This window comes from Triplophysa rosa, linkage group LG11, assembly GCF_024868665.1.
Source record: "Triplophysa rosa linkage group LG11, Trosa_1v2, whole genome shotgun sequence".
Taxonomy (NCBI): Eukaryota; Metazoa; Chordata; class Actinopteri; order Cypriniformes; family Nemacheilidae; genus Triplophysa; species Triplophysa rosa.
The window spans coordinates 18,224,740-18,238,468 of NC_079900.1; the positions used below are offsets into that span (position 1 = coordinate 18,224,740).

General features: G+C 40.0%; 1 protein-coding gene across 1 annotated transcript in view; it reads right to left on the bottom strand.

The window, feature by feature from the left end:
• The window catches only part of hs3st4 (heparan sulfate (glucosamine) 3-O-sulfotransferase 4), a 102,285-nt gene extending 93,797 nt beyond the window's left edge, over positions 1 to 8,488 (bottom strand). The window contains exon 1 of the mRNA XM_057344960.1: positions 7,186 to 8,488. Within this exon, the coding sequence (XP_057200943.1) occupies positions 7,186 to 7,814 (629 nt within the window). The 5' untranslated portion in view covers positions 7,815 to 8,488. The remainder of the gene's footprint in view (positions 1 to 7,185) is intronic.
• Positions 8,489 to 13,729: the final 5,241 nt, after the last annotated feature.

Below are 13,729 nucleotides of genomic sequence, written 5' to 3' on the forward strand. Positions count from 1 at the left end.
CACAATCCTCTATCTGTCACAGCCATATGGCGTGTTACGATTTCTGTGTACCGTGTCAGAAGTCATAGGTAGATGCGGGTGAAGCCATGTGTCACTTTTCTAGCGACAAGTCAGATATTTTTATCCTCACACATATAAGAATCTGAAAAAAGGTTTTGATAAGGTAAACGTCAGGTCGGAGGGGCAAGTGTGAAACATGTTAGTAGCACGTTTGCCCTCATCGCGTCACCTGGACGTGTCAAAGGTCTCATGTGAACTGCACGGGCTTGTTTTTTTGTCTTGAGACTGTATCACTCACGGTAAGTGGGCTACTGCAGAAAACGCAGGGAGAAAATTGGAATTTTGACAAGTATGATTGACACGCCTATTTTTCCCAGAAAGTCGCGTTCAGAGACATTTTAAGATGGCTGTAAACTAGTGTTCCTTCTGACTGGAAACGACAATTCGGTAGAAAGTAAATAATCCCTGGATGAATTATTTTAGGCTCAAAATGATTTATTTTTATCCTTTATTTTTGGTACAGAATAAATAATAGAACAGTTGATGCTAAAGGCCATTCCACGTTGAGTCCCAAATTTGCGTCCGAAATTTCTGCACGTTAAAAAATAAATACGACCTCACATTGTGTCAATCACATTTACACACTGCCTCCAATATGTTTGTCCGTCATGAAAAAATTAGGACTGGGTTCGATTTTCTGCGTTTTTCGCATCCGTAGCAAGCATTTTGAGAGGCGTTTGGACAATTTAGAGACACCGTACAAACAAGCGCCAAATACGAAAAAACTCATACGAAAATTTCGGACTGTATATGCAAAGACCTTAAGACATTGTGGGGCACAAAAAAAGAAAATGTAACAAATCACTGTTTGCTATGTGGGAGGAGATCTGATCCAAGGATCTCCAACGACACACTCAAAACCGGGCAGAAGCTGTGCATTAATGGCAGATTGTGTACCGATGCCAATTTTTAATGCCCGCAAATTAAATTGCAAATTAAATTGACAAATTAGATTCATAGCGTAAGTGAATTAAACTTGAAATTGGATGACGGTCATCACTTTATAAACTCGGTTGCAGGATTCAGCCCAGCAGGCAGAGAGGGCAGCTGTCAGTGAGAGAAATGAGAAAGAAAAGACCAAGTCTAGAACACGCTTGGATTTTTCTTTCTCAGCCATCAAAGATGAAATGGTGTGATTTGCCGTATAACTCTGGTGCCACAAAAAGCATTGGGCTGGAGGACCCCAGAAGGCCGACCCCTGAGTAAATTCTGCAATATGAGCTCACTTTTCACCTTGATTCTTTAGGCAACACAGAACCTTTCCCATAGTCGGAGGCACTGTGCGAATGCTCACGCCTTAATGCTCTTTGACTTTAAATCCCAGATGTAATTGAACTGTCAAGATTGCTGTCTGGGATTGTTTCCGGAGGGCCAGACAATATGCGCATGTGTATGCTTGCACCAAAAAGCAGAATACAGATTTCATACGATGTCTACATATCATCAATACGTCAAAACAAAGTAATAGCAAGAGTCTATTTGTGGTTTTCTACCGTAGCGCATCAGTCAGCAGTGCGCATAGGCATCATTTATGGTGCCGAGCACTTTTTACATCAGCCGAGATTGTTTCCACTACTTTATCAAATGCCTGACGGCAGGGATGTATGTTATACAGAGGAAACATTTCCAATTGTTAGAGTTTTCATTTCCTCAGTGTGTAGTGAGAGATCTCATTTTTAATGTTTTAATGTGAATGTCACGAGTGGTGGAAAACGGCAATGTTTGCACGCTGTCACACGCACGCTCACTGTTTGTATAGCTGTTACTCAGGTCAGCTATTCGTTCCCATGATATCACAAAATAAAATCCAAAACATGCCCCCGCTCCTGTTATACGTGCACTGACACGCAGCTGCAACTTTGCTTTGTTAAATATAAGCCATATTAGGATGATATTAAACATTACCACTAGACTTATAATTCATAATATCCAGCTGCTGATCGATGCATTTATCCACCGACTCTGAAATCCTACGCAGATGAATCAAGTTATGGAAAGTCACAATTTGAGCAGTTCATGGCAAATATCGGCACTAATACGCTGTTTAAACTTTTACCTAAATTACATACTTGTGGAAATGAACAAATGCCTCAGAATAATATGCAGTAGTGGCCTAAAGGGATTTCCAACTGTAGAAAACTGACATCTTTGCTTCTTATTCAAATATTTTATTGAAGATGGATTGCAATTTTGTTTGCATGTTGCATTGGTGTGTTTGAGGTGTAAACTGAAGCTCAGCCTTGAGAAGATTTGAAGGAGTGCACACGTGCACATGACACGTGCACAGTATATAACATGTCTACAAAAATAGAGAGAGGATCAACAGATATTAATAATAGACATCTAAAGTCAATGTTTGATTTATTTCCTGGAAATTATTTGTTGGTATGCATTTTTGTGTAATAAAGTAAAACCATATTCCCCGATACACTGTGGTTTGCCTTTTTGCCAAATAATCTTGTCTTGTCCATGTTGTACCATACACCTCATATTTCAATAACTTCATTTCACCTGAGGGGGCATTATAAGCAGATTTAGTACAAATATGCCCCCTTGGACATCATTTTTGGACATTACTTTAGATGTTGTCTTATATCCAAAACAGTAAAACACCTACAGTATATTTTTTTACCATATTATCTTTGATAACTTATTTCAGACGTTACTCTTTCCACCACTTTCCAAAACGCTCATGTTCATACAGAAACACAGCAGCTATATCCCAGTACAGGCAGCACACAGTAATGGAGTCGGTGTAGCGGCAGAACGTTTGCACCAGGTCAAAAGATGACAGGCAGGAAGATAAACATGTGAAGTGGCAGGGTAGACGCTGCTGTAGTCACCGGCCTCTCTTGTGTTGGTGAATTTAATTAAGTGGAAATAGAGGGAAGAGACAGACCTGACTGCAGCGGTCCACTCTCTCGACAGGCACAGGGGCATGCTGCTAATTAAAAAGTTTAATTCCACCACTGCAGCGTTGGCATTCAAGGACCCAGAGGTGCGTCTTGGCGGAAGCTTATCAGGAGCAGGCAGATTGGGACATCCCAGGGAGGTGAGTGGACGTGGACTGCGCGGGGAGACGGCATCCAACTCGAGCTGGGAAGCAGCCCACCTCCCCTCTCACAGTTTCAAGCCAACAGTCAGGAGGAGAGAGTCTGGGTTGAACTGCAGAGCGCCGTGCTGAGGCAGGGTAAACAAGGGATAAACGCTGGATTTGGGCTCTGTCCTGCTTCGCTCAGCAGTGGATCTGCATCTGCCACTCTCTCCTCCTGTCAGGGGCTCATGTCTCAGCTTCTGATGGAGAGAATCATCTCTGCATGCTGTTCACACTATTCACAAACCCACAGATGGTTCGCTGTATAATGTAGCGGAAGATTCCGGCTAAATACGGGAAACGTTAGTTCCTCCGTTTATTTTAAAGTTTACTCATGCTCCATACCTATATGATGTTCTTGTTTCTTTGGATCACAAAGGGGGAGTTTCCCCATACCGTATAATGAAAGTGAATGGGGACTCTGGTAGTATGGCTTTAGAAAACGTGTTACATAAATGTACGAACTCTATGGACCATTTTTATGATGCCCATTATATTTTATTATGCTTTTTTTTGTCATCTTGGAGCTTGACAACCCTGTCCACTTTCAACTTTCATTATATGTTATATATTAAAAATATATTTTGCACTCGACAGAATAAAAAGAACATCATACATAAAAACATGGAGAGGAGCAAATGAACATTTTCATTTGGGTGAACTGTCCCTTTCAAGGGATAGTCCAACCAAAAATGAAAGTTCTGTCATCATTTACTCATTATCAAGTTATTCCAAACCTGTATTAATTTCTTTGTTCTGCTGAACACAAATGAAGATATCTGAAAGAATGTCAGTAAACAAACAAATCTCATCTCCCATTTACTTCTATACACTCTTAAAAATAAAGGTGCTTAAAAGTTTCTTCACAGCGATGCCATAGAAGAATCAATTTTGGTTCCACAAAAAACCATTCTGTCAAAGGTTCTTTAAAGAACCACCTCTCTCTCACCTTTTTTATAATCTAAAAACCTTTTTTCACCACAAAGAACCTTTTGTGAAACAGAAAGGTTCTTCAGATGTTAAAGGCTCTTTATGGAACCAAAAGGTTCTTCTCTGGCATCAAAGAACCTTTTGAAGCACCTTTTTAAAGAGTATAGTGGGGAAAATAAATAACATGGGAGTCAATGGGGCATGAGATCAGTTTGGTTACTGACATTCATCCAAATATCTCCCTTTGTGTTTAGCAGAACAAATAAATGTATACAGGTTTGGAACAATCTGAGGGTGAGTAAATTAATTCAATTTTTGGGGGAACTATCCCTTTGAGCTCTATTGACATCTACTGTAGCATGCTGTTGATTACCCCCCAAAAATGTTTTTAGTCTCATCCTCACACTGTAAACACAAACACATTGACAGTTATGCGCCTAGAACGGAAGACTATTGGGAAAACGCACAAAGACATACATCATACAGAACATTTAACTCAAAATATTCCTATAAATTGTCAACGTTTCCACACACACACACAAAAAAAAGAAATCATCTGAATCCGTATTCTACTCTTTAGTGAGAAACAAGGGGTGACAGGATATCAAAAAGTGGAATTAGAGCACTTCATTGTGTAGCCTTGTATAGGGCAAGAGCAATGCGTGGGCTTCAGCACTGTACAGCTCTCATTGAATGTATCAGAATGTATTTAATCTCCAACAAAAAAGATGAGACCTTGGTGTGGCAATGCTGAATCTTGGCAATCTCTTGAAAGGCCACCTCTTTTACATGCTTATGACTAGACACAAAGATTGGAAAATTCTCCTGAGGTCAAACAGATCAAGGATCTTCAGCTTTGAATACTGCATCTCTTCTGAATAGCACTGAATAGAGCAAATGAATAACATGTCAGACTACATTTTAAAATGTGGATTGTCTTATTAGACAAAATGAATTGTATTATCAATATTTATATTTAGATGTTGACTTTTAATTATAATTTACAACAATGAAGAAATATTTCTTGACTTATTTATTTGTTTGCTGATTTAATTACTTATTTATAAAAAAACAATACGAATACCTTTTCATGGAAAACATTTTATTTTTTGGTTATCCACACTCTTAAGCTGAGAGTAGATCCCATCAGGGCTATGAGTCTTTAAATGATGCCAAGCTATTATTACTTGACAGAAGGGCCATATTAGCTCCTCAATGAAAGCGAGGCTTCTTTAAAAAGCCGCGTAGAGTTTAAAAGAGTGTCCGGTTCTCCTGACAAGCCTTTTAAACATTGTGTCAGGTCATAAAATGAGGTGTGCCGTCATATTTCACGACTGAAAAACTCCTTGTGATATAGATATGTCCATTGAATGAAGCCCAAAAAACCTTTCCACTGGCTATTTATAATGCAGATTTTAAATGTACCCCAGGCTTTTTGTGCATCTCTGTATAGCCTATTTGTTAACCGAGCTGCCTGGGTTTAAGTGTAATTATTCACCAGCGTCTTAAATCATTAATGTGCAAATTCTTTACATTTACTACACGTGTTGGTATTAAATGAGCCACTGCTGCAAGTTAGATTGAAGCATTTGCTGTGATTATAAACTCAAACCCCCAACACAAACACAAGGGACTGCATGTTATATGTGAAGTATGTTTTAGGCTACTATGACGTTTAATGTCAGAATAAAGGTGTATTAGAATGCTCAGCTTCTAATATTGTTTCTATTCATAAGGCACAGCACAACCGAGATTCAAGCTGTAAGTCACACGCTGAATGCAAAAACAAATTCAAGGCTGTTAAGGGGATTTTCTAGGCTCCGGGACACTAAAACACACAAGCACTTTTAGGTGTTATTTATGTAAGCCCTGCATCCACCTAATGAGCCCCACACAATGACTGTAATGAAACGGCTCACATTAACACCCGGGCAAATGAACGGTTATGAGTTTGGGTGAATTATGGCAGATGTTGCCATGCCTCAAAGCTCTGAGTCACAGTCCAAGGCTTGCGGATCCGACTCGGCGCCAAACGCGTGGCACAGCGCAGCTTAATGCTTCTTCAGTCTCTGCCCCTCGGACGCACTCTACACGAGCATCTCCCGACCATAGGCAGCTGTTTGGCTGAATGATGTTAAGCCTAGGTGAAATTGCACTCCCAAAGAAAAATTGCTTGGCTGTAATAACCTAAGCATCTGCACAGATCGCAAATAACACAATGAACTGGGGACTAGGAAGTATATCTAGGTTTCCTCTAGCTGACGCAGGCAGCAGTTCAGGATGGGAATGTGGGGGCACACACACCTGAGTAAGCGCCTCATGATTTAAGCACACCTGGGAGCCTGGAGCCCATGCATGCTGAAAGTGCTCAACAGAGCATTCAGAGCACCTGGCTCTACTGAGCAGTGATTGTGAGAATGTAGCTGGCATGAAATAAAACAGATATGGACGCTGTTACTATGTCACAATCGCTGCAGCTCCGTCACATCTTAATCATCACATACTGTATGTATTACTGACTAATTGACTAAAAAGGGTTTTCTAGGAAAACAAAAGCAGAAGACCACCAAGGCTATACTAAGAATAGTCATTCTTGAAAGCATTATGTACTGAAGTAGACAATGGATTACAAGCCGAACCAGACTGTTGACATGACAAATTTATGACCACTAAGTACATTTAATCATGCAGTCAGGACAGATAGAGGATTGTTTGGAACATATGCCCCTCTATGATTTATGATGTCGATTTCATTTGTTGTTGTTGTTATTATTATTATTATTATTATTACATTTACTTCTATAACTTTCATTGGTGAAGCTGTTTAGGAAAACATTAAACTTCACCAAATTTACCATCATTTGGATGTACATCTAAAAAAGCTACTTTATTTTTATGAATATAAATTCCTGTTTTTTTTTTACTTAAATAACATAATGTCATTCAATTAATATAGCAAATACAATAGGAAACACGTGCAATATATCTATGCAACCCTTAAAAGCAGTTTTCATAGCGAACAAAACGAAAAGAAACTCCGCTCAGCTCAAATGCCTGCCCTATAGTATATAAAAGACAAAAAAAAACAGGAATGCGCGCACCTGTACCAATCCAGACCCTTCTCGTAGTTCCTATCAAAAAAGTGAGGCTCGTTCCCAACGGCTCGAACGTCGGGATGTACCCTCAAAGCTTCGAGCAGAGCCCTTGTGCCCCCTTTCTTCACTCCGATTATAATGGCTTGGGGCAATTTTTTCACTCCGTAATCCGATGTGCAGTTCAGCGCTCTCCCGAGGTCGCTGTCCGTGGTGCTGAACTCCGGATGCTCGCGTTCACCAGCGGCGGCGGCGGCAGCAGCAGCAGCGGCGCCCGAAACGCTGCTCGCCGTGGCCGCCTGAGGTCGAACCCATCCTGCCGTCCTCTCATCGAACCCCACGTTATTTATAACGCTAGAGACGGCGATAGTTTGCTCCGTCGCGGTCCTGTCGATTAATTCCTCGTCCAAGTAGACCTGGGGAGAGGTCGAGTAAAGTTTTTCCCTCAGCGTTACAAAAGTTGTCTCGTCGGTCACCAGCCTCCCCTGGTAGACGTAGTTCTCCTGGAACTGGAAGGAGTTGTAACAGCTCATCAAGCTATAAAACAAATAGGTGACAGAAAGGGAGAGGGTGAACATGAATAAGATCTTCCGGGGCACTTTAGAAGTAAAAACCGAAGTGCTGGACCAAAATGCCATCTCTGATAGCGGCGATCCCCTCAGAGAAGTGGCCAGACATGTTTCCACCCCAAGTCTCGCATGGACACTCAACAACAATAATCTGTCACCATCAACGCTACGAACATCTGAAACTGCGAGGAGCCAGCGCGCTCCACGCTAGCTTCTCTTGAGGAAAAGAGATCGTTTAAATTCCAGAAGAACGCCACGGGTATTGATTTCTTATTGCGACGCTGACAGCCTTTGTCACAATTTATCGGATTGAATTTGCAGATTAGAAAGGCTGCGGTCGGGCGTCCTTTCAAACGAGCAGCCCGGTGTGATGCGGGCTGAGGGTGATGCTGGTGATTGACCAAGTCTTGGCATCTTAGAAGAAAAACGGGAAAAGAAATAGCAAAGTCCGTGAAGTGACGCGCAAGGCACGTCCTCAGCCAAAACGAGATTTTGGAGTGCAGTTTTTGACACCGCCGTCCTTCACACCGCTGATTTGAAGTGGCAATTGGCGCAAACGATGGATCTTAATCCAGACGAGGAGGTGATGTTCAGTCACGGAGACATCCTCCCACTGGTGATCCACTAACTTTGAGCGCTGGAGAGTGAGCAGCCGCTGCATTAATATTCATTGACTGCTCTCAGTGGCTGAGAGTGCGGCTAGCAGTCGTAACGCCTCGTGTTGATTGGTAGACGTGATGCGCGCATCAGCCGTGGGCTCATCAAAAAACTGCAATAATACTACACTAAGATCACACTGGTACACCCACTGGTTTCTACAACTCGTGCAATCATTTTTTTTTTACGGCGGGAGAAAATCATGTCATTTTACGCAGAGTACGCACGAGTTAAAAAAAAAAAGATCGCCTAGGCTACATTTAAATGCACATCAAATAAAACACACATTGATTGTATTATTTTTTATTGAAAAAAAATATAAATATATGACCCTCGTGATAAAATATGAATGAATTAATTATATATAAACAAAATATATTGCGTTTAAAATAAAATGTTTATGGACATTTTGATCCTTTTATTTAATGACCGCTTTTTCAAAGTTATCACATTATTCATATTGGAGTATCACGTCACATTCTGTATAACTCTCATTTACTATTCATGTACAAACTGTAAATATTAATTTAGTGACAGCTTTATTTATCATTATTTTATGGTGGGGGTAATTGTCATGCAGAACACTGCGTGTAACGTTGGTGGAAGCAACAGTGGAGACTGCAGTAGTAAGAGGAATAATAATATCACTGCAGCTCATGGTTATAATTCTCTGATTCACAATTACATTACTGTTGTGATTTTGGTCTTTTACAGCAGCACTAACTTCGGTTTATACAGAGAAGCTCATGTCTGCTCTCTACTGGCCTGAGAGATGCAGGACTCATTCACAGAAGTAAGGGTGTTGCTCCATGAGATGGACAGGTTACTTAATGCACATTACAGCACATTAATGCACACATTGCAGGCGTGACTGGGTAGATGAGGGATGATTGAGTGGGTGGGTGCAGGTATCTCTGGAATTCAGCCACATCCTTGTGCTGTCTACACTGAATTATTCAACAATGGAAATTTCTTTATCTATTTTCCAAAGAGGAAACACACTAAATGCCTCTAAAAAGAGACATTTAAACAACTCTCAAAAATGGTAACATGCTACTATAGACCACTTCGCAAGATGTAAACATCGATCCAGAGGCACTTCCGGTTTCATTTTTATTTCTGTTATTTTAAATCTTACATGTATAATTAAATCTTAAATATATTTGTTTAACATTTTGATTTGGTTATAAATGTTCTGTTGGTTGTATTTTGTTCAAACGTTAACTGAAACAGGAAGATCCTCTGTACCAGCGTTGAACCAACGTTTTTTACATCATCTGAAGGGGTCTATAAGGAATTGTATTTTCACCAACACTAAAAATTACTTTCATTGTAACCTAGGTTGATTCAATCACCTTAAATAATATATAACAAGATAAATATTAAATAATATTGTTGTATATGCATATTGTATTTAGTACACAAAGTATTTACCTTATCAAACAGAGAATTTTTTAGGTATATAAATATTCATCTGGTCCATTTGGAAGCACAGGTGATAGACCTTGTTATTTACTGAATATGTTGAATTAGACATATATCCTTTAGGGAAATAAACAGGTGACTTCAGAGTGAGCGAGGCGTCCTCTACCCTCAGAACATTCCATTCATCATATCCCTGAGGTTCTACACTGGAAATTGATGTTTAGCTTCCAGCTTTGAGCATCCGTTAAAATCTAACCATTTCATTTTCCTGATAAATTGGATTTCCTGCAGTAAGCATCTTGTTATAGGTTGTTTGTTGGGGGGTTGTGAGCGCATCCAGTGAAGACCTGCACATATTTTAAACAGGTACGGTATGCTATCTAATAGGGTTTAAACTGCATGCATGTACTTTGCCGTCAAGTGTAATATGGCAGTTAAGAACCAAAACACCTGGCAGCCTTGCTGTACATTGAATGAAACAATGATCCTACATTGTGGAGAATGTCTGAACAAGGTTGAGCTGTAGCGTTTCAAGACTGTGACTCAGAGTGTTCGCCCTATATGACAGATGCTAACGATGGAGTTCTTCAGAGATTACCAGCTTCACAATCATTCCATGTTCACTCCATTGAAAGAATATAACATGCCACCTTTTGCAACAGCTGGTTAACTTCATTGTGTTGTTTTCCCACACATAACGCACACGACTATCTAGATGCAGGAACAACCGCATACTCTCCTCACCCTAATGTTGGAATCACCACCACAACCTGCAGACGTATTTGTCAATTCTTTGATCACACGTTTTGATGCTTAATTTTGAAGTAGCTTTTTTAGAAAGCATCTGCCTGGAAGCTAAAAATAAATGTAATGCAGAGCTCACTGTAAAGGAAAAAGTAGTTTTTAAATATCCGTGGATTTTTAAGAGGCAGGCAGTTGGAGCCGGACTCAAAACTTCTGGCATCTAGGCCGAAGGGAAATCCTGTGAAATTTGCCAAAAATGCTTGAAAAAGACTTATAATTGTCTGAGCTCTGAGTGGGATATATAAAAAAAATTATAGACTTGGTCTTCAAAGATCAAATTCAAGACTGCTTTCAACTGCCATTACAGCTAACATAAATATAATACAAATAACACATATGCATAACAGAACCAAAGGTAGCTTTTAGCAAAAATGCCACTGAAACTGTCACGAAAGGTACGTGGAAGAACCCAAACGCAGGCAGGCGTGAAGGGGTTAACAAAACAAGACTTTAATAATTCAAAACAAAACACCCACAATGGGGAAAAAATGGACACGGAAACAAAACAAGGATACAAACAAAAGTCTTCCCACGATGGGACAAAACTAGAAAAATAACAAAACAAACTCACAACACAACGTCCAGGGGCAGGGAAAGGAAAACCAAAAAAGCAAACAAGACAAGGTCACTATAGGCACAGCAAACGACGATGTACACTTCACAGGCACATACAATCCACGAGCACAGGACAAAGAAACACGAGGACATCTTATAGGGAGGACAAACAGGGATAACGAGCGAGGGCAGGTGGGAAACATTAGACACAGAAGGAAAGCAATGCATGAAACGAGAGGGGCAGGGCCAATGACAAGACACTGGAGAGAACGCATGTTATTGTCAAAAGGACAACAATATGTTCCTCTCCACACATAACCAAAAGCTTTGTCATGACTCTGTCACAGGACCACGAAAAACATGACTAAGTGAGACAGAGCCATGACAGAAACTGTGACAAAATGTAATGGCAAACCATTACATCAATAAAAACACCCTATTTATATTAGTTATACTGCATATTCTAGCCCTTTAGATATATTGCACAATTAGGTGTTGATGGGTACTTGGTTTATCTGGAGTAGAGTTGATTTGTAAATAAAAATGCATTTGAGATGAAGTGGTAACACAGTAAGTTTTTCATATTAAATCAAAACATTATCTTGTGGAGATTTAAATGCATTGAAAATCTAATCCAAAAGACAAATATTCCTCCTAATGCAAACAAAAATTTCTGACCCAAAGGGAAACCTACTCAACCTTTTTGACTCTAAGGCCCCCTCATTTTATTCAACAATATTCAAAAACCTCCCCCCACCCCCCTCACAAAGACTCAACATTTCTACCCAATAAAATATTTTAGAGCTTGACATTAATTCATTATAAAAATTGCCAAATAATGACACATATCTTGGTTTTTTAATTTTGTTAATGTATTTACGATAACGGCAAATTCGCCCCTTTACCTTAATTCATTGCTCCAGGTCTACATCCCCACCGTCAGCATCGGTCTGAAAATGAGCGACGCCTTGTTGTTCCATCACAACGGGCCAAAATCGCTTGCAAAAACCTGCCAAATGAATAAATGTTAATGTAATGCAATGTAATTCAATGCTCATTTTGTCTCATTTTTAAATATTAGTCATCTTGAGCCCCCCCTTGGAAGTTAGCTGGGCCCCCCCTGTTGAGAACCATTGCCCTAAGGCAACCACTGCACACAGAACAAAAAACAATTTAAAGGAACAATACGGCATTTTTAGGAGGATCTATTGACGGAAATGCAATATAATATACAAAACTATTTCTTCAGAGGTGTATAAAGACCTTACGTAATGAACCATTATGTTTCTAATTCCTTAGAATAAGATGTTTATTTCTACATACAGAGCGGGCCTACATACATTGAATTCGCCGCCATGATTTGTACAGCAGCCCTAAACGGACAAACAACTCTACAATGCACGTTTCCTCTTCCTCTCCGCTGCGGTATAGTGGTGAAATGGATCGCGGGAAGATCCGTGATCCGTACGGATCGTGCTCTCCGGTGCGGAATGCATGTGACCCGCGGATTAACTGAAAGTTTATTCATCATTGAGTAAAAGAGTAAAACGCGCTCTCGCTCGCTCTCCAGTTTCAGCTCCAAGGCACTCTCGCTCTCTCTCTCAAGCATCTGGACGAGTACAATATTAAAGCGGTTCCAGATAAACAATGACACTCAAAACTGTTCCGTCACACAGCTAATATTACAACAACAACATATCTGTTAGTATGTTACTCACATACTGATCCGAATCAAAGCAACCTCCTCGGGGGTGATTTTTAGACGATCTTTCTCTCCAACGACTCTCTGCTGGAAAGTATCTCCATAGATATCTGTGAGTATATCTGTTAAAAGCCTTAGTACCGCAGGTCCTAACGCGTCTCTGCTGGAAAGTCTTTATAATATTAACACAGGTCCTTGCTCCTGCATGACCTTTATCCTTCTTTTTAAACTTAAAATCCACAAACCTTTTATTTTATGTAATAAATATGACATCGCTCTTTCTACAGTCTTTCTAATGGCCGCAAAATCTCTTCCCTGCGTCAACATGAGAACGACATCTTTTTGTACTGCGGTGGCCACCGTCGTGTTTGGACTGAGCGATTCTTGGCAAATCTATAATACAACGCTAGTGGCCGCTGTTAATCAAAAACTGTGCCTTTAACATACTATTTGTATGAAATAATTAGTATCATTCCTCACCTATACCATTGTGGTCAGTGTGAGTTTGCCTTTAACAATTGATAGGCAAAGTTCTTTAGCTATAGGGGAGCAGATTAATAAAGCTATTGCAGTGGAGTCAACATCGAGCTGCTCCAGGGCTGCCTAGGTTTACAGACGTCTCTTTAGGAAAACTTTAGTCTGGTACTGTCTGTGAAATAGAGTCAGGGAAGGATTATAGGAGTACATTTATTTTAATTACACTCTTCATTAAGCACAATGCAATATTTGCACTGGTAATTCATATTTTATCTTTTAATGCATATCAAACTGAAAACAGGTATAAATTCATTAACATTAAAAGTTGATTTAAAATGTTTGATTTCAAGAGGCCATAACCTCA